This window comes from Mustela lutreola, chromosome 16 (genome assembly GCF_030435805.1).
Source record: "Mustela lutreola isolate mMusLut2 chromosome 16, mMusLut2.pri, whole genome shotgun sequence".
NCBI classification, from domain to species: domain Eukaryota; kingdom Metazoa; phylum Chordata; class Mammalia; order Carnivora; family Mustelidae; genus Mustela; species Mustela lutreola.
The window spans coordinates 13,880,056-13,901,131 of NC_081305.1; the positions used below are offsets into that span (position 1 = coordinate 13,880,056).

Genomic DNA, 21,076 nt, shown 5'->3' on the forward strand with positions numbered 1-21,076 from the left:
ATTTATTTGACAGACAGAGATCACAAGTAGGCAGAGAGGCAGAGAGAGAGAGAAGGGGGGGAAGCAGGCTCCCTGCTGAGCAGAGATACCCCCCACCCCACCCCCCCACCCCGCCATGCGGGGCTCCATCCCAGGACCCCGGGATCATGACCTGAGAGGAAGGCGGAGGCATAACCAACGGAGGCACCCAGGCGCCCCTCAGTCAGTCCGTGCTGAGCTCACACCACGCCCTGCTCTAGGTGCCGGGAGCAGAGCGGATGAAAGGGCGTCCTCCTCGTCAGGGAGTGCACATCTGAGAAGCGAGAGAGACAGGCAGTAGCCAGACGTTACCCAGGCCAGGAGAGCGCTAAGAGCAACAATTAGGTAGGATGAGGGACAGAGTGGCGGGGAGGGAACAGTGCTATTCATTGGTAAGGAAGGATTAGAGACAGTTTCTCTGAGGAGTGGCTTGCGAGACAGGCCACAGCGCGGAGATCTCTCCGGGCATCAGCACGACCCCAGGCCCTTGAGGTGAGGACGTGCTCACGTGGGAAGGCACCGAAGCCTGCGCCGCTGACGGGGAGCGGAGGAGGGTCCCGGGTGGGAGCGGACCCGGATGTAGCCAGGGGCGGACCCGGATGTAGCCAGGGGCGGCTCTGGGAAGTCCCCTGTAAGCGCGGGAGCGGGTCTGCGACTTGAAGTACGATAGAAACTACGGGAAGTTCTGAACGGGGGAGAATACAGATTTACGTTCAAAACCATAGCACGGGGAGGTCAGAATGAAGAAGGGCAGGACAGAGGGAAGGTTGGCCCAGATGGGAGGTTCCTCTAGTTAGGACTTGGTTTTCTCACGAGGGCACTTACAAAGCCTCTCCTCTATTCCAGAGCCCTTGGGTATTGTTTGAAAACACCAGTTTGCACTGGGCTGTTGGAGACGTGGACAGACTCAGACACTGCTCATGGGAACATTAGTTGCTACAATAAGGAGAAGACTGGCAGTGTCTTTTAAAGATTAAGAATATATACAAGGGGCGCCTGGTGGCTCAGTGGGTTAAGCATATGCCTTCGGCTCAGGTCATGATCCCATGGTCCTGGGATTGAGCCCTGCATGGGGCTCTCTGCTCAGCGCAGAGCCTGCTTCCCCCTCTCTCTGCCGGCCTCTCTGCCTACTTGTGATCTCTGTCTCTCAAATAAATAAAATCTTAAAAAAAAAGAGAGAGAGAAGAGTGATTATCTTTTTGAAACATACACACTAAAATATCTAGGGAGAAAAATGATAAGAAGTGAGGCTTTTTATTTATTTTAAACAGATGGGACAAGACTGACTTTTTTTTGGTAATGAAGTAACTGTTGAAGCTTACACAAGGGTAAAATTCGTTAGACCATTCCCCACACATTTCTGTGGACCTGGCATTTTTCTTAAAAGTTTTTAAAAATTGGTGCACCTGGGTGTGTTGGTCAGTTGAGCATCTGCTTTGGGCTCGGGCCATGATCCCAGGGTCCTGGGATCGAGCCCCACATCGGGCTCCCTGCTCCACGAGTAGTCTACTTCTCCCTCTCCCTCGGCAGCTCACCCTGCTTGTGTTCTCTCAAATAAAATCTTTTTAAAAAGTTTTAAAAAGCTAAGTTTCCTGGTGTTTTTCTTCTAAGTGGTTTATGGTTGATTTTTTTTTCACTTGTCCTTTCTTGGCAATCCTTTTCCGCTCTGCTTCTACTAGTCTGCTTCTACAGTTCTCACCAGTTTTTTCTGTGACTTCACACACTGAAATTTCATTCTGCCTATTTCTGCTGTTTTCTTTTTTTTGGGTCAAATTACCAGGACCGTTAAGCACTTTGAATGGACACCCAAGGGTGTCATCTTCCCAAGTGAGCAGCCCGCAGCGCGAGTGGGTCCCGCCCCCCCCCCCCCATGCTGAGAGGCCCCGTTTTCACGTACCTGGACTGGCTGGCTGATGACGAGGTTGTGAAGCACGGATAACATCACTGACACAACCCAGCTGGTGGCCTGCTCTCTGGTCAGTTCCAAGCTATAAAGTGCAGTAAAAAAGTCTGCAGCCAGGCTAGTGACGCCCAGGAAGAGCCAGCAGAGGTAAGTCAACCCTCGGCGCAGGCCATGAGCCACGGGCTTCCTCTCTTCTGGGCTCAGGATGGGGAAACTCGTGGCCTCCCTTAAGAACAGAGGTGCAAGGAATCAGCTGAACGGCAACAGCTGAGAGAGATGCAGGATAATTATGGGTGATGCGGGAAGCCTGGTGCGGGGCCTTACCTGGAGGGCCTTGCTCTGTGGGAAGGAGACGTGTTTCCGAGAGCTCCTGGAGTTTTTGCAGTCGGTCCGTGGCATCAAGGACGTCACAAGGCGGGTCGGCCTGGGTGGGATCCGGGGCGCGTAAATGCGACTGCAGCCGCTGCAGAACTCCGAGCAGGTAACGGGACAGATGATGGTGGCTTTCAGGAACCGCTGCAAGTACAGGCCGGGCTCACATGTCAAGGGACAGGCACTACTGGCAGAGAGGAACACGTCATTCACGGATGAGGACGTTCCATTTCCCAGACCGTGGAGACTGGACCCAGCAGTTAATGACTGTCTTCTCTGAGCATGTCGGTGACTTGCTAACAATTTCTAAAATTCTACACTTGGATCCAGAATAAAAAAGGAAACACAACTTTTGATCTAGAAGCAAATTAAAATTGAAACCAAATTGAGCTTTCTTCACCAGAATGGTGTTAAGTGCCCAGTGGGGTGTAAACTATATTCCAGATTCCTTAAACCCCCTAATCTGCCTGTTCCATAGAAGAAAAAGAATGACAAGTCTCAAGAGCCCCCAGCAAAGCAGATGGAGTATGGGGGGGGGGGGTCTGAACCAGAGGGCATTTCTGTGGGTTTTTCCTTCATCCTTTACTTTGTATCACCAGATATACTGTCTCGAAAGCCATCAGCTCTACTGGAAGTTTAAAGAAACGGAAGCAGAAGGTTCTACCGTGCCTGCTGGTTATGCCAAGAGGGGGGAGGGAGTGAGAGGCAGAGAACACATCAGTTACCAACACCTGCGGAGCTTTACCATTTGCAGGATGGGGTCCTGCCTGCTGAGGAGAGCCGTGACCTTCCAAGTGAGAAGAGACAAGGCTGGCTAAAAGCTACGTCATCTTGATAAAGCTGTGAGACGCCCATAAAGATTGGTCCCACTCTGAGAGGAGGTAGGTGTTTCTCCTGAGCAGGAATCCCACCGTTTCCTTCAATTCTTGAATGTGGAACCAAGATGAGAAAAGTCAGTCTGACATTCGCCCGGGACTGGTAGCAGTTACACACGGCAGGGTCGTCTCTTTACTGAGAGTGAATGCTCAGTGCGAAGAACCTCTATTTTTCATTTTCTTTCTCCTTTCTCAGAAAGAAGTCACCTCCCAGTAGCTTCAAAACGAGTTTTATGAGGGGGGCACCTGGGTGGCTCAGTGGGTTATGCCGCTGCCTTTGGCTCAGGTCATGATCTCAGGGTCCTGGGATCGAGTCCCGCATCAGGCTCTCTGCTAAGCAGGGAGCCTGCTTCCTTCTCTCTCTCTCTGCCTGCCTCTCAGTGTACTTGTGATTTCTCTCTGTCAAATAAATAAATAAATAAATAAAACTAGTTTTATGAGGGATTACAGGAAGAAAGAAGGGACAGCTGGATCAAACACCAGCAACGAAAACTGGAGAGTAGTACCGTCTGGACTCACACCCAGTCCTCAGAATATATCAAGAGGAGAGACGAGGGGCATGAGCATCATGGCCCAGGGCACAGGACTTAGGGAAAAGCTATCAAGGTTAATGGGACCCGCAAGCCTTCTAGAAGATTCTCTCCACCGACCTTTCTTGCTACACGTAGAAGCAGGGCCTGCCATCTACTTATAAAATTAGGCACCAGGCTTACCTCAGCCACCTCTGTGAGAGACAGAGGCTCAAAGGGAGCCTCTGGGAGGCAGGAGGCTTGGCTGAGAGGAAAGGGAGGCAGGGGTTCGTGTGGCTGGATCAGCCAGTTACAAGATTGACGGGGAAGAGGAGGACAGCAGTTTGGACGCTGGTGAGCAGCTGGGACCAGGTCACAGGAAACGGACCCACTGGAAGAAGAACACGACAGCAGCCTTCATCCTCGAGAGCTGAAGTCGTCTCAGCCGTTGCCCTCCCAGCTCTAGGCATCGGTTTGGCAAGTCCGCCATGATTATCCACAGACAGGACTTCCTCATGGACATTATCTAGGGACAGGACATCTAAGGCTAAGACTGACGTGTCGTTCCCAAGGCTGCTTCACTCATTAATGAACGGGAACAGGGTGGAAGTCTGTTAGAACATTTAAAGCAAAGTGAAAACAAAGGCACCTCAGGACCCTGTTTCTGACCCTGAAGGGAAGGAGGGTGCGGGACTGTGGAAGGATTGCGCGCCACCAACGCCGCACGCCAGGCTCACCCGCACCTGGCTCGTCTCTCTCAGCCGTGCTGCTGCCTCTCCTCCAGAACACAACATTGACCACCATGTTGCACAGCAGCGACGTCAGGCAGCAAGTGAGTCTCTGGACTCTCGTAAACCGGTTCCAGGGATGTCAAGTTAAGACCGAGAGCCACAGATGGTCCTGGGTGAGCTTCTCTACAATGAGGGATGAGAACAGGTGTCTCAGAAGATAAATGAGAACAGGACAGACGTGAGTTGGCATCCTGAGGTGTCCCAGGCAAAGATGTATTTTGTCCGGCCACAAGCTCACCGTGACAACTCAGCCACCATCTGATACCTCTATCAAGATGCTTCCAAATGACATGGCAGTGGGACTCCTTTGTGATTTTAGGACACCAGATTTTTTAAAAAAAATATTTTATTTATTTATTTGAGAGAGAAAGACTCAGTGAGAGAGGGAACACAAGCATGGGGAGCGGGAGAGGGAGAAGCAGGCTTCCTGCTGAGCCAGGAGACTGATGCGGGGCTTGATCCCAGGACCCTGGGATCATGACCTGAGCCAAAGGCAGATGCTTAATGACTGATCCACCTAGGCACCCCTGGACATAAGGTTTTTGAGGATAAGGTTAATTTATATTGTATGAGAGTTTAAAATTAAAAACTTTTTTTTTTTTAAACTTCCTAAGAGTTTTGATAAATCTTTGGCTCTACAAAAGTTTGCATCAGGCTTCCACTCAAGGTAGTTTGGTAAATTCACACTTTGAGCACCTGCTCTACTCCAAATGTGGAGGAACTATCAATAAGCTACAAAAAGAAAGAATAACATATACTGGCTGGGCTTAAAAACAGGATAAATCTCTCTGAGGAGAAGTGGAATTAGAAAAAATAGTGGTAAGCAGGGAAGTCACAGGATTTCTGGGCTCCAGGTCTGGAAGAAGGTAGTACACAGGCGGGAGTTGCCTCGTGTAGGGTAACGGGAATTAAAAGTGTTTCATGGGTGGGGGGAGTGGCGAAGGGATGCCATGACACGCCCACAAAACTCCCAGCACAGACTGGGAGGCTTACTGGTTCCAGGCATTTACAAAATCTCTGTCTAAACATTAAATCACCATGAAACTAAGTGAGCGGAAACTTCACCTGCAAGCCATGATGAACACAGAATTCATTCAGAAAAAGTCACTAACCAGATAACAATAACAACTACTAAGAACAACAAATCCTGGAGCAGGGAAAGGAAATACGATTTCCTGCATCACCACATTCCATTATTTAAAATGGTCAGTTCTGGGCACCTGGGTGGCTCAGTGGGTTAAAGTATCTGCCTTTGGCTCAGGTCATGATCTCAGGGTCCTGGGATCGAGCCCCACATTGGACTCTCTGCTCAGCAGGAAGCCTGCTCCCCACCCTGCCTGCCTCTCTGCCTACTTGTGATCTCTGACAAATAAATAAAATCTTTAAAAAATATATTTAAAATGGTCAGTTTTTAACAAAAGATCACAAGACATGAAAAGAAATGACAGTATGTCTCACTCATGCATATGTGTGTACACATACACAGCCATAAATACACTGTTCCTGAGGAAGCCAAGACACAGGATATACTAGAAAGAGACTTTAAATAAGCTATTTTTTTAAGATTTTATTTGTGAGAGAGAGAGAGAGAGAGCGAGCGAGCGAGAGTGCGTGCACAAGCAGGGGAGGCAGCAGGCAGAGGGAGAAGCAGGCTCCCTGCCGATCAAGGAGCCTGATGCAGGACTCGATCCCAGGATCCTGGGATCACAACCCAAGTTGAAGTAGATGCTCAACCCACTGAGCCACTCAGGCACCCCTGAATAAGCTATTTAAAAAAAAAAGATTTTATTTACTTATTTGACAGAAAGAGAGAGAGAGAGAGCACACACAAGCAGGGGGAGCAACAGGCAGAGGGAGAGGCAGGCTCCCTGTGAGCAGAGAGCCCAATGCGGGGCTCGATCCCAGGATTCTGGGATCATGACCCAGGCTGAAGGCAGATGCCTAAGGACTGAGCCACCCAGCCACCCCCAAATCAGCTATATTAAATGTGTTCAAAGAACCAAAGACAACCATGTGTAAAGAACTAAAGGAAAGTGAATGAGAATGGCATCTTGCCAAATAGAAATCATCAGTAAATAGACAAATTATTTTTTAAGAGAACCACACAGAAAGGCCACAGTTGAAAAATACATGCATTGAAATGCAAAGTTCACTGGAAAGGCTCCACGGCAGATCTGAGCAGGCAGAGGAAACAATCAGCAAACCTGAAGACAGGTCAATTGGCATTGTCCCATGCAAGCAGCAGAAAGAATGAAGAAAAACGCACACAGTCACCTACAGACCACCATTTCCCACCAACACCTAAAGGAAAAGAGCTCTTTCTTCGAGACTGGCACAACGACCCGGTCACGCGCGCACTCTCCAAGGTCCACCACCAGCCAACAGTTGCACAGGAAGTACCATTTCCATTCACCTGCCAGGTCACCGACAGTGACCTGGTTTACGTGCCTACGGTAAAGTGAAGGTAGGTATGTTACGGGGGTGGTGGGCGCGAACCAGATGCTGCAACAAGAGGTAATCTTGTCCCGTTGGGAAATGGATTCTTTTCATTGTGAGGCAAGAACTAAAGAAAGAGACCAGAGCTGATCCAAGTGTTCCCTTCCTGACCTCTAAGGGAATTCACGTATCAAAACCAGAATGCAGCCTTCTGTCACTCGGGAACACTCCAGTGTGTGTATGTCTCCCTTAACTTTCCTTGCTCATACACGCCAGTCGCCTCTTCGTACAGCCCACCTGCCTCTGTCTTCTGTCACCAGGGCCTGAAGGGGGCATCCCTGGCGGGTGGGGACTGGTCTTCAACATTCATATTAAGGACTTCTCATCCTACTGGGTTCTGTACACTCTACAGTTCAACACATTTTGAGAAATGTAAATACCGTGTAAGCACCACCACCATTAAATTATCACCCCCTAAAGTTCCCTTTCCAGTCAGCCCCATTGAGGGTCGCCCTGGCCCCAGGTGACCACTGATCTGCTTTCTGTCCCTCAGACTAGTTAGCTTTTTCTAGAATTTCATATATGTGGATGCATATGGCATGTTTCCTTTTGTGTCTGGCTTCTTCTGCTTTGTAAAATGTTTCTGGCATTCACCCACGTCACTGTATCAGTAGATCGTTCTCTGTGTTGGTGGGTTGTACTCCTTTTAATGAACACGCTAACATTTATTTCTTCATTCACCTGATGGGCACGTGTGCTGTTCCTAGTTTTGGATGACTATTAACAAAGCTGCTATGAATGTATGTGTGTAAGTCCTGGAATGGACATGCATTTTCATTGATCTCGGGTGATCACCCAGGAGTGCAATTTCTGGGTCATGTGGTACCTGTCTATTTGACAAGCCCTGCCAAACCATCCGTTCATGTGGCTGCACCGCTGTGTGCTCCAGCCTGAGGCGCATGAGTTCCAGTGGCTCCCAATGTCACCCCAACTCGATTTTGTCAGACTTTATTCCAGTCATTCTAGACTAGATGTTCAGTGCTCTCACTGTGCTTTTAATTTGCATTTTTGATGATCAGCGACATTATGCATCTCTTCAGGGGCCCATTATATGTCACTCTCCTTTATAAATCAAACCACAATCAGTGTCCAAGTGCTTTGTAGATGCCTGAACAGAGGAAACAGCAAGCAAATAGCAAATGCTTAGACTCGACTGGCCTCGCGTAGCGCAGAGAGACTCTTGGTGGGCCAGAGTTGCGGGTCAGTGATTTTTTTTTTTTTTAAGATTTTATTTATTTATTTGACAGACAGAGATCACAAGTGGGCAGAGAGGCAGGCAGAGAGAGGAAGGGAAGCAGGCTCCGTGCTGAGCAGAGAGCCCGATATGGGGCTCCATCCCAGGACCTTGGGATCGTGACCCGAGCCGAAGGCAGAGGCTTTAACCCACTGAGCCACCCAGGCGCCCCAGGGAGCGTACTCTTTACAGGTGGGCAACACTCAGCAACTGACGAGAGTCCCTGTGCCTTAGGCCTTTGACTCCATTTCCTTCTTTTTTTCCTAACCCCGGTCAATAGTCTTGATCTCAGTTAACGCCATCTTTACTCTCTCCACGCACCTCCCCTCATTCTGAGTGCAGCGGCAGAAGAGCAGAAGCACGTGGACTTCATGCATGCCCAGTTCATGGCCTCATCACTGACCCTGTTCCTCACAAGTTCCCTGGGCCTGTCCCACATCAGGGTTCTGCCCTCCTTTCCTCTCTTCTGAAGCTCCTAATATTGACCGAGAGTGTATTTTTAGTGAAGAGTCGTTTATTAAGTTTACTCTTCAAAGATGTTTTTCTGGGGCACCCGGCTGGCTCAGGTGGTTAAGCATCTGCCTTTGGCTCAGGTCATGATCCCATGGTCCTAGGATCAAGCCTTGTGTTGGGCTCCTAGCTCAGTGGGATGTCTCCTTCTCCCTCTACCTCTGCCCCTCCCCGGCTCATGCTCTCTTTCTCTCTCTCTCTCACTTGCTCACCCTTTATCTCAAATAAATAAATAAAATCTTTTAAAAAATAAAGATATTTTTCATGTGTAGGGATACTTCTCATTTACAACACTTTGGGCAGTAAACTGCCATGATTTGGTCTTCACAATCATGACACCATTAAATGAAAATAAAAGAAAAAAATCACCTGTCACTTTACCATCCACACAGAATCATATTGTTCATTTTCCCTGTTTCTTTTCAGAGTTTCCCCTTTGTAGATGCTTTGAAATCTAAATCTACTAGTCATTTGTTATGATTTGGCCCAAAGTGTTAAATTGTTCTGCGTGGCGGTGGCATGCTGGTCTCGCCCCCAGACTGGGGGATCCCCAGAGAAGGAAGGACAAGGCTGCCCCACGCAGGTACTTACCAAGAAGGGCTGGCCCCCGAGTTGTCATGCCAGAGCCTCAGGCCGTGCAACTCCCCGAGGGAGGACTGGGTAGTGAGGAGGAAGACGTCCAGTTCCCCTCGCTCGAACACTGCCTTCTGAGGGTCACAAAGGTGATGGGGCTCACTCTGTCCCTCTGATCCATAAAGGGTGATAACCACCTAAAACACAACAAGGAAAGATAAAATGCAGGACGTTCTAACATGACCCCTTGAGTTTATCCTTCAGGGAAAAGAAGGAGACAGAGAAAACTACCAAGGTAAAGTCGTTGGGGGTGCTGGACAAGTTCAGCGGACTCTACACACGTACAGTTTAGAACCAGGACCTGTGCTTCTAACGTGCTCCCGGAGGGCGGGGTCTCACAGGGCAGAGCGCATCTTGTGCGCTAGAAGACGCAAGGCCAAGGGCCAAGACCACTCATTTCATTAACCTTAGCTGTTGCGTCAGCCCTTCTTTGATAGCCAGTGGAGACCTGAAGCAGGCAGTGAAACCGAGAGCTGGGGCCATTATCGGCTAGGACAGTGACCTTCACCTGCAGGGAAAGCAGGACCAAGAAGGATCTTGGCCTGAGAAGCAGGAGGATGAGCAGTCCAGCTTCGACAACCCGATGGAGAGCAAGGGGGACTTGCGAGTGGGAGGTAAACAAGCAGACCCAAGGGATGGAACAGCGGTGAAGGCTGGAAGACCCAGCTTTATGCCTCGAAAATGAAATAGTCACAGAATCCCCAATCAGGTCTTGGGCTTCAAAATCTTTCCATCTCCCTCCCCTGCAGAGAGGGTTATCACACAACCTGGAGGACACTTACTTAAGTGTGAATCTCTGATAAACGATGAATCACTGCGGAGCACACTTACACTAAAAATGCACTCACTATGTGAAATTCAAATTTAACTGGGTGTCCTATGTTTTTATTTACAAACACTGGCAACTCTTCACCCATAGCAACAAAGAAATGGATGGCATGTATTCTAGAATTTCCAAGGGTAAGAAAACATATGAAGAAAGGACGCATGCAATGGACGCTAAGAAGAGGCTGTCATCAGGGCGCAGGAGTGGCTCAGTCGGTTGAGCATCTGACACCGGATTTCAGCTCAGGTTGTGATCTCAGGACTGTGAGACTGAGGCCCGCAAAAGGCTCTGTACTCAGCACAGAGTCTGCTTATGTTTCATTCTCCCTCTGTCCTTTCCCCTGTGCACTTGCTCTTTCTAAAATAAATAAATAAATCTTTAAAAAAAAAGAGGCAGCAGCTGTCATCAAGGGATTTTTTGTTGTTATTCAAAAAAGAGATTCCTGGGGCGCCTGGGTGGCTCAGTAGGTTAAGCCTCTGCCTTCGGCTCAGGTCATGATCTCAGGGTCCTGGGATCGAGCCCGCGTCGGGCTCTCTGCTCAGCAGGGAGCCTGCTTCCCTCTCCTCTGTCTATCTCTCTGCCTACTTGTGATCTCTGTCTGTCAAATAAATAAATAAAATCTTTAAAAAAAAGAAAAAGAGATTCCTTACAGGTTTCTTATCTATCGCAGTTACATGAAATTCTCATTTCACTTCCACGTAACTTTCATATCCAGTGTACAAAGTGAGACAAACTTGCATTCGATTTTGGTTATGTTCTCTAGATGCTCTGGGTGATTCCTAAACTAAACAAATCACAGGAGGGTTCAACCTCCACTAAAGGAAAAGAAGAAAAAAAAAAGCAGACAGGAGACCTGAAGAGAAACTTAAGAAAAGTCCCCCCTGGTGCTGTGAAGTGTGTAAACCTGGCGATTTATCCCCTGGGGATAAAAATATATGTTTATAAAAAATAAAAAATTAAAAAAAAAATCAAAGTCCCCCCTGAATTTCTACGACACCAAATACCATGCTACCAGCCTCTTCTGGTCAAGGGTTTTTTCCATCTTGTTCAACACACTCAAGACACTGTGGCAAAGCTTCTAGAATCAATGTCTCACCTTCTGCATGTCTGCTTGATCCTTTCTCCAAGCCCACACACACGTGAGTATATAGAATCCGAAAAGGCTGGCCAGCAAAGACACCCCAGCAGGGTTGTTGGTCACGCGAAGGAAGAGCTTGGTCGTGTCCTTAATGTTCATGGCCCAGGGCACAATGAAGAAGTCGCTGCCCAAGTAGGCCAGGCGGTTACAGAGACACTGCGTCCTCAAAACCGTGCTCTGTGGCCTAACCTGTAAATAGAATCGAGACACTGATTCTCACTGAACAGAGTGCTAAGGAAGGGACAATCATAAAACACAAACCTAGGCAGTTCTGAGAGGGAAAACTGTCTGGGCTGCGTATTCACTGCTGGTGGTGGCAGAGGCCGGAGAAAGCAGCGTGGAGAACGATCTGGCAGCCTCGGACTCCGGCCATTCCAGGAGTGAACACAGACCCCAGGGCAAGTCTGCACATGCGCACAAGGAGACGTGAGAAAGAATGCTTCCGTCGTTGCTGTTCATAACCAAAGAATCGGAAACGACCTGTGTATGGCCAGTAACCGCAGAACATACAAACAAAGCAGAGGGCTACTACTCTCTACTGATGGGATATTCTCTAGCAGTGAAAATGAAGGAGCCAGAGCTAGATAATAGCATTGTGCATAAATGCTGAGTGAAAAATACAAATTAAAGGGGACACCTGAGTGGCTCAGTAGGTTAAGCGTCTGCCTTCGGCTCAGGTCATGATCCCAGGGTCCTGGAATTGAGCCCTGCATCGGGCTTCCTGCTCAGCAGGGAGTCTGCTTCTCCCTCTCCCACTCCTCTTGCTTGTGCTCTCTCTCCCTGTGAAATAAATAAAATCTTAAAAAAAAAAAAGTTAAAGAAGGATGGTACAAATGGTACCATTTACACAGAGACCCAAAGCATGCCCAACAACACTCGTGTGTCAGTGTGACTGACTGTTTTCCATGCCACAAGGTCAAGCTCTGGGTGCCGGGTCTATCTCTTGCCCTGGGAGGACTTCGGCAGCTCTGTTCCTTGCATGGTGTCCAAACGCTGTACAGGCCTTCAGGGAGGCAGGAAACCCCCTGGTGCTTTTTGTGAGTAGTGGGGTCACTGCTGGGTGAGTCTTGCTATTCAAAGTGCCGTCTCCGCAACTCGGAGCACTGACATCACCTTGGAACCTGTTCGAAAGGCAGAAGCTCAGGTCCCACCCTCCTTGACTACAACAGAATCTGCCATTGAGCAGGCTCCCAGGTAGAGGATTTGCTAGAAATCTCCAGATCTTCCAGAAATCTCTGCTGAGGCCATGAATGGTGTCAGTGCCTTCCAGAGCATCCTCTTTCCCTCTGTTCCCACGTGAATGACCCCTCTCAGCTCTTTTACAAACAGCCTCATGATTTCCCGAACCTTGCACCACAGTCTTTGTGCAACTGAACCAGGACCTAAATCAGATGGGATCGCACAAATTCACCAGTGTGAAAAGACAGAGTGCCATTTTTGACCCAGGCGCCCCACAGGGTGCCATTTTAAAGTGGGTGCACACTTGGAATTAGGTAACCATGTGGAAAGTCCCTGCCTAGGGGAACCTGGGTGGCTCAGTGGATTGAAGCCTCTGCCTTTTGCTCGGGTCATGATCCTAGGGTCCTGGGATCGAGCCCCACATCGGGCTCTCTGCTCAGCGGGGAGCCTGCTTCCCTCTCTCTCTCTCTGCCTGCCTCTCTGCCTACTTGTGATCTCTGTCAAATAAATAAATAAAATATTAAAAAAAAAAAAGAAAGAAAAAAAGTCCCCACCTAGCCTGGAATGTACAAGAATCTGCTAGCATTTTTTTAAAAAAAAGATTTAACTCATTCATTTGACAGAGAGGGCAAGAGAGAGAGAGAGCACCAGCAGAGCGAGCAGAGGGGGAGTGGAAAAAGCAGACTCCCTACTGAGCAGGGAGCCCAATGTGGGGCTTGATCCCAGGACCCCAGGATCATGACCTGAGCTGAAGGCAGATGCTTAACTGACTGAGCCACTCAGGTGTCTCTGCTAGCTTATTTTTATAAAAGTTCTTTTTTTTTTCAATTTTTATTTTTTGAAGATTTTATTTGCCAGAGAAAAAGCATAAGCAGGGGAAGCAGGAGAGAAAGAGGCCCCCTGTTGAACAGGGAGCCGGATATGGGGCTTGATCCCAGAACCCTAGGATCATGACCTGAACTGAAGGCAGACGCTTAACTGAGTCGCCCAGGCACCCCTAAAAGTTCTCTTTTATTAAGCAAGAAGTTTTCCTTTTACCCTCCACTATTTAATATTGGTAGAACTTATGCATATTACTTACTGTATCTAGAACTGTCAGATTCACCCTGGACTGAGTTTAGGAAAGAAATTGCACATATGGGGCATAAGCCAGCTCCAAAGAGTCACACTGTCCTGGCCCGCTACATACATTCCCTCTCCGTTTTCCCAGGCTGACTTATTTCCCTTCTGCTGATTTTTCTTTCTAGGCTCCCTCCCCCCCAAACAAGGTAAGAGTTGCTCTGCATTTCATGCCAGCGCAGGCGGTAGAGAAAGAGCAAGTGGCGTGGCTTCTTACGTGGCATCCACGGCTCTTCCACATGCTGTTGTGGCCGTCCCAGAAATAACCCCGCGTGACGGCCGTCACCACCGAGAGCCGGGCGGTGTCTGCGGGGCGCCCTCCCTGCTGTCATTCCATGGGGCCATTACGTGGTAGGGGCTGGTCCCGTGCTGCAGGCTCTCTGGGCTCAGCACCCGTGTAGATTCCTCAGCTGAGAGCCAAGAACGGTGCTTAGTTGCCTTTTAAATGGGACAAAAGTACCATGAGAACTTTCCTTATGAAGGATGTATTATCATTATTTTATAAATAGGGAAATGATTAAGCCTGGAATTAACAAGTGATTTTGTTTTCTTAACGTCTGAGAGAGAGAGAGCGTGTGCATGAGTGCACTATGAGCAGAGGGGCAGAGGGAGAGAGATTCTCAGGAAGAATCCATGCTGTGCACAGCTGGATCCCATGACCCTGACCTCATGATCGGAGCTGAAACCAAGGGTCGGACGCTTACCTTACTGTGCCATGCAGGCGCCCCACAAATAATTTTCAAAATAATGACCAGTGATGCAACCTGGGGCTCTGCATCACTCCTGTTCCAATAAGAAACTGTATTTTTTTTGACGAATGAAGATTTAGGTCTAAGGGGTCAGATTTTATAAATTTTAGAAAAATGAAATCGTCATCCATCACAATGAGTAGCTACAAGACCTAGTGAGCAAAAGAAGCCCCCAAACGAAGCAATGATGGAAAGAGCCAGACAGGTTGCCGGAAAGAGCCCTGATTCCAGGTCCGGCTCTGTCACCAGGTGGCTGGGAAGGGCTATGGCGAGTCCCACAATCTCCCCAGCTTTCTCACTTTTCAGACGAGGACTCTGGACCAGAGGTTGTCTAAGATCCCCTCCAGCTCCAACTATGATACTGTCAAGACGGGCACGGGAGATGGGAGCGTGTGCTCCGGATGCGGAGAGAGCCCGCTGGTAATGCGGACAGAGCCTAGCAGCGGTGAGTCCTGTGTCAGTGAGGCCGACACGAGAGCCAGGGGCAGCTCGCTCAGCCCGGGCAGACCATAACAGAAGGAGACATGCTTTATCCATTCCGATGACTCCTCCCATCCCACTGTTTTTTAAATGCGAAGGCTTAGCTCTTAAGACTTCCCTGTAGCTTTAATTTTTTTTTAAATTAACATATAGTGTATCCCGAGTTTCGGAGGTAGAGTTCAGTGATGCATCAGTCTTAAATAACACCCAGTGCTCATCACATTACATGCTCTCCTTCGGGCCCATCTCCCCGTGACCCCATCCTGACTCCCCAGTACTACATTTAAAGTCGATATCTGATGACTGTGTTTCTCGGTCAAGTATATCCAGGTCCTATTTACGTATTGCAGAAATTCTTAACTATTCTAAGCCACAAAGTAGTCCATCTGGTATTACACCAAGACCTACTGAGACACCTCTGTCCTTACCCAAACCTAAGATTAGAAATAAAGGTTGAAATATAGACATAACCCACTGTGCTGGGGTTTTATTCTCAACATGATGGAAATTTTCAACCATGCAGAAAGTGGACTATTACACAGTGAACAGCCAAATAATCCCCGAACAGATTCTATAATTAACATTTTACTGAATTTGGGGCACCTGGCTAACTCAGTCAGAAGACCATGTGACTCTTGATCTTGGGGTCATGAGTTTGAGCCCCACATGGGGTGTGAAGACTGCTTAAAGAAGTAGAATTAAAATATATATATATACTAAATTTTGCTTTATCACCTATAGATCTCTCTTTCTTTTTTTTAAGATTTTATTTATCTATTTGACAGACAGAGATCACAAGTAGGCAGAGAGGCAGGCAGAGAGAGAGGAGGAAGCAGGCTCCCCGCTGAGCAGAGTGCCCGATGCGGGACTCAGTCCCAGCACCCCGAGATCATGACCTGAGCCGAAGGCAGCGGCTTAACCCACTGAGCCACCCAGGCGCCCCAATCACCTATAGATCTCGATCCATTCCACAATTCATCTTTTTAAAAAATGCATTTCATGGTCATGTGTATTTACACATGTGATGCAATTCCATAGAACTAATAAACACATATACATGAGTGCATGTAACACTGGTGAATCCCAGTGAGGTCAATACATTGTATCAGTGTCATTTCCTGGTGAGGATATTGTGCCGCAGTTAAGTAGGATGTCACCAGTAGGAGAAAATGGGTGAGATACAGATCTGTTTAATTTTTCACAATTGCATGAGAACCCACAGTTATCTCAAGATAAAAAGTAAAAAAAAAAAAAAAAAAAAAAAAGGAAGAAGAAAATGCATTTCAAAGATTTCAGAATAAGTTTCTGGGGCGCCTGGGTGGCTCAGTGGGTCAAAGCCTCTGCCTTCAGCTCAGGTAATGATCCCAGGGTCCTGGGATTGAGCCCCACATTCAGGGAGCCTGCTTCCCTTCCTCTCTCTCTCTCTGCCTACTTGTGATCTCTGTCTGTCAAATAAATAAATAAAATCTTAAAAAAAAAAAAAAAAGTAAGTTTCTGATTGGGGCTTTACTTTTTTGCCACACCTGAGTCTTTGGAAAGGAGACGTTAAGGTCAAAGTGGGTGTGGTTCAGCTGTTACTGGAACCCCAGGTAAAGTCATTAAAAGGCGACTTCCAGGTTCTATGCATACGATCAGGGATTTCTCCAGGAAAGTGATGTTCACTATAATAATAAAATGATCTGAGCTCACACTGAGGCTGGTGCGATGGATTTCCATGCTAACATTTCTCCACAGCATGATCTAAGAGACAGTAAATCAATCTTCAAGTTCATGATGGTCCATCCACTGACATCTTTCAGTCTCCTTTCTAGTGATAATGGAATGTAACTTCTTTTTTTTTTTTTTTTTTTTTTTTTTTTTTTTAAAGATTTTGTTTATTTATTTGACAGAGAGAGATCACAAGTAGGCAGAGAGGCAGGCAGAGAGAGAGAGGAGGAAGCAGGCTCCCTGCTGAGCAGAGAGCCCGATGTGGGACTCGATCCCAGGACCCTGAGATCATGACCTGAGCCGAAGGCAGCGGCTTAACCCACTGAGCCACCCAGGCACCCTGGAATGTAACTTCTTAAGTCTTCCTCCCTGAGTATTAATAGGTAACAAAGAGCCAGGCGTGAAGGGACAAGAACAATCTCAGACTGAAACACCTTCTCCTAATGGAAAAGTAGCCTCCTTGCAGACGCTCCCCATTGGAGATGGGAATAATCAAACAATGGGACTGCCGCGAATCTCAAATGACTTTCTTCCATCCTGTTCTCCAAGAGTTCCTATTCCCTTCTATTTCATTCCCTAATAATCATGTCATACCTCGATATCTTCCATTAAGTCATCAACTTGGAACAATTTATGATTAGAGCTTAGCAACACACTCCCGATGCTTCCAACAATGTTCTCGTCATCAAAATCCCTGAAGGGATTGAAAGCTAGTCCTGTTACTAGAGATAAGAGAACTCGGTTTCATCCGTTGCTGAAATCTTCAGAAAATCTTTAGAAATAACACCCCTATAAGTAATAAGGTGTCAGGTGTCCAAAGTTAAAGTAAATGTTGGGATTTTTCCCCTTGCTAATATCTCAAGTGAAATATTGCTCATTAGAGCACCATATGGGAAGAATTAATTGAAGATGAGTCATTTAATTGGGACCCTCAGAATTATTATTATTACTTTCTTACACCTTTATACCTGGAGGATTCATGATTACTAGGAAGTAAGTATTCTGCTCTCCCGGATAAGGCACCAATCTTATTTCTGTTTTTCAGGTAAGTGCTGAAAGAAATACAATGTACTGATGCGGCTAAGCTGATATACTGAGTCCACACTTACCCAGGTATTCCCATCTTTGTATATGCACCAATTCAAACTTTTTTTTTTTTAAGATTTTATTTATTTATTTGACAGAGAGAGATCACAGGTAGGCAGAGAGGCAGGCAGAGAGAGAGGGGGAAGCAGGCTTCTAGCCCAGCAGACAGCCAGATGTGGGACTCAATCCCAGGACCCTGAGATCATGACCTAAGCCGAAGGCAGAGGCTTAACCCACTGAGCCACCCAGGCGCCCTGTACGTAGATCAATTCAAACCCTAACACAGAAACTGTCAAATCCTGAAGTCTAATCAATGCTCCCAATTTCTACCATGGATCCTTTTTAAGAGGCCTCCATTCCCGGGTGCCCGGGTGGCTCTGTTAGTTAAGCGTCTGCCTTCGGCTCAGGTCCTGATCCCAGAGTCCTGGGATTGAGTCCTGCATCGGGCCCACTATTTGGCAGACAGTCTGCGACTCCCTCTGCCCCTTCCCTCAGCTTGTGTGCTCTCTCTCACTTAAAAGTAAAAAATAAAATCTTAAAAAAAAAAAAAAAAAAGAAGAAGCCTCCATTCCTACCACTGTGAAACAGAGATCCAGGGCACCCAGCCTTCTTTTGTTTGGTCTAGTGAGCTTACATTTCCCAGTGCACACCCTTCGTGGGGCATTCAATGCCTGCAGCCATCAATCCCATTTCCGATCGGATCAGAATCAATTTCACACTCACTTGGACATTGACTCCTGGGTGTCTGTTCAAGAGCTCTTGCAAAGCTGAGGCTGATGGAAAGACTAACCTCACAGGTGCTGGGGACCAGAGACTGTAGGAGCTCAAAGGCCATGTTGACATGTTTTGGCTAAGGAAGGAGAAATTAAAGGGAAATAAATTTCTGTGTGTTTCCTAAGGAACAAAAACCTAAAAGGAACCTCTCCCCCCTCCTCCTCTGTTACCTGCTCAGCATCAGAGTAGCAATGGAAGAGGTCATAGTCACTAAAGACTCAGAAACCCGGTTCTGCTGTAGAAATACTTCTTGGATCTTTCCAAGGGCCAGCAAGGCCATTTGCAGCGTATTTTCTACCTGCATTTAGAAGCAATCACTATGTGACCTGAGTAACCTCAGTGGATAATGGTTTTGGAAGGGCTGGACAGGGAATAAAGATCTTGATGGTGACATAAGGAAAGGTGACATTCTTGGACAAAGAAAGTACTTCCAGTCGGGCTAAAGACTCAACATCCTTTGTATCAACTAAGAGGGCCACCAAAAGACATATTTCTTCGTCCCATGATATAAGCTGCCCTGGACCTTTTTTAAAGAGAGGGAGTGACAGAGAGAAGCAGAGGGAGAAAGAGTCTTAGGCAGACTCTGCACCGTACACAGAGCCTGACACTGGGCTCAATCTCACAACCCTGAGATCATGACCTGAGCCAAAATCAATCAAGAGTTGGACACTTAACCGACTGTGCCACGTAGGGGCCTCATGATTTAAAAGTTTCTTTTCCTTTTTTTTTTTTTTTAAGATTTTAAAAATTTATTTGATAGACAGAGATCACAAGTAGGCAGAGAGGCGGGCAGAGAGAGAGGAGGAAGCAGGCTCCCCACAGAGCAGAGAGCCCGATGTGCAGCTTGATCCTAGAACCCTGAGATCATGACCTGAACTGAAGCAGAGGTTTAAACCCACTGAGTCACCCAGGCGCCCCGACGATTAAAAAGTTTCTAAAATGAGATCAACGCGAGCATCTCCTGCACCTACCTGCTCAATGTCATTCTTGGATCTTTGCAGACTGGCTTCACCAGCTTCCACGACATCGTCGAGGGAGTGAATGAGGCAGACAGTCACGGGGTTTTCGAAGCCCAGACTGCTGTTGCTCTCATATGCGCTCCCTGGTAACTGCCTATTCGGGTCACCAAGTGGACTGAGGACACTGACCTGGGAGTTTAAGGAAGCAAACGCACACTCCTGAGCTGTTTCTGTCTGTTTTGAATTTATTTGTGCTCTTCTCATCAGGAGTTCAATGTTCTCTATGCATTTCAAACACATTTTTATAAAAAAAAAAGCACTATTACAACCTGGCATGAGAAGAAAATACATTACATATTACCTACAGGGAGGATTCGTATTTCATGTTATGTTCAGGAACTGACAGAACCCTCCCGGAGCGGTAAGTAGATCACACAGCTAATTCACGAAACTAAGCTAAAAAAAAAGGAAGGGCAGTCCTGGCCGGAGCATGAGGAGACTGTCCCTTGAAACTCGGGCCTCAAAAGCCTTCGAGACCAACTTATCATAGAAAGCAGGAAAAAATCTAAACGAACCAGAAAACCCCAATTCTCCTTTTGGTAGGTTGTTCTCACGCCAAACAAGTAAGAAGATAAGCAGGCTGACAGACTAGCCACTGTAGCTATGACTATTTTGGTTTTGAAATGTTTTTGTTTTCAAAGTAACATTTATTAAGAACTTCTGCATTAAAAAAAAAAAAAGATCCAGTAGACAAAATGAAAAATAAGAGCCGGGCACAAAATATTTGCAACACAAATAACAAAAGGTCAACGCCAATAGTCAATAAAGCTCTCTTACCGACACGTGAGAAAGAAATGACAACCCATTGGAGGGAAAATGGACAAAGGACACGAAGAAGCAACTGAGAGGTGACTGACTGACACAATGTCAATCAATGCATATGATGATGTTCAATGTCCTCAGTAATCAGTAACATGTTCCCTCCTCCTTTTCTTTCTTTTCTTGCCTTTGAAATTGGGAGAGCATGGGCAATGGTTGGTAGGGATGTAAAACAGTGCCTATTTACTTATTTATTTGAGGGAGAGGGCACGTGGGGTGGGGGGCGCAGAGGGAGAGAGAGAATCCCAAGCAGGCTCCATGCTCAGCAGGCCTCCATCCCATGACCCCGAGATCATGACCTGAGCCAAAATCAAGAGTCAGACACCCAACGAACTAAGCCACTCAGGTGCCCCAGAAAGTTGCCTTTTGAGACCATTCTGTCATCTATTGAAAATGCAAAAGACCCTGCTTCTATCTCGGGCACTCTGTTCCCCAGGAACATGTGCATAAGTAATCGGTGATGTGAGGACATGGATGTTCATGGGTGTGCTGTTTCTGACGGTGGACAAATGAAAAATGTCCAAATGCACATGAAGAATGAGTGGTTCATTTATGTGTATGACACAAAGAAATCCATGACACAGCATTAAGTAAAAAAAAAAAAAAAAAAAACAAGAGGCTGAAACATGTGTATACTTTAACCTCGTTGTTAAAATGACGAACTTGTCCACGCATAGGAAAAGTCTGGCAGGCTCTGCGTGACAAATTAATAATAATCCGGTAACAGCGACTACATTTAGAGAATGGGATTAGCAAGAGGGACAAAGATGGTGAGGGCATTGGCTTTATAATTCTATATGCTTTTCAGATTTTTTAATAACAAACATGCGTTATTACCA

At 47.1% G+C, this 21,076-nt stretch overlaps 1 protein-coding gene across 1 annotated transcript in view; it reads right to left on the reverse strand.

Annotated features, from left to right (window-relative positions):
• Positions 1 to 21,076, reverse strand: part of PKD1L3 (polycystin 1 like 3, transient receptor potential channel interacting) — a 58,624-nt gene that overhangs the window by 19,079 nt on the left and 18,469 nt on the right. Inside the window, 17 exon segments of the mRNA XM_059153376.1 lie at positions 1,916 to 2,143; positions 2,241 to 2,437; positions 3,039 to 3,224; positions 3,887 to 3,982; positions 3,985 to 4,068; positions 4,421 to 4,617; positions 6,770 to 6,916; positions 9,300 to 9,478; positions 11,264 to 11,494; positions 13,821 to 13,900; positions 13,903 to 14,013; positions 16,343 to 16,425; positions 16,427 to 16,572; positions 17,134 to 17,261; positions 18,345 to 18,475; positions 18,570 to 18,693; positions 19,367 to 19,547. Coding sequence (XP_059009359.1) covers positions 1,916 to 2,143; positions 2,241 to 2,437; positions 3,039 to 3,224; positions 3,887 to 3,982; positions 3,985 to 4,068; positions 4,421 to 4,617; positions 6,770 to 6,916; positions 9,300 to 9,478; positions 11,264 to 11,494; positions 13,821 to 13,900; positions 13,903 to 14,013; positions 16,343 to 16,425; positions 16,427 to 16,572; positions 17,134 to 17,261; positions 18,345 to 18,475; positions 18,570 to 18,693; positions 19,367 to 19,547 — 2,529 coding nt within the window.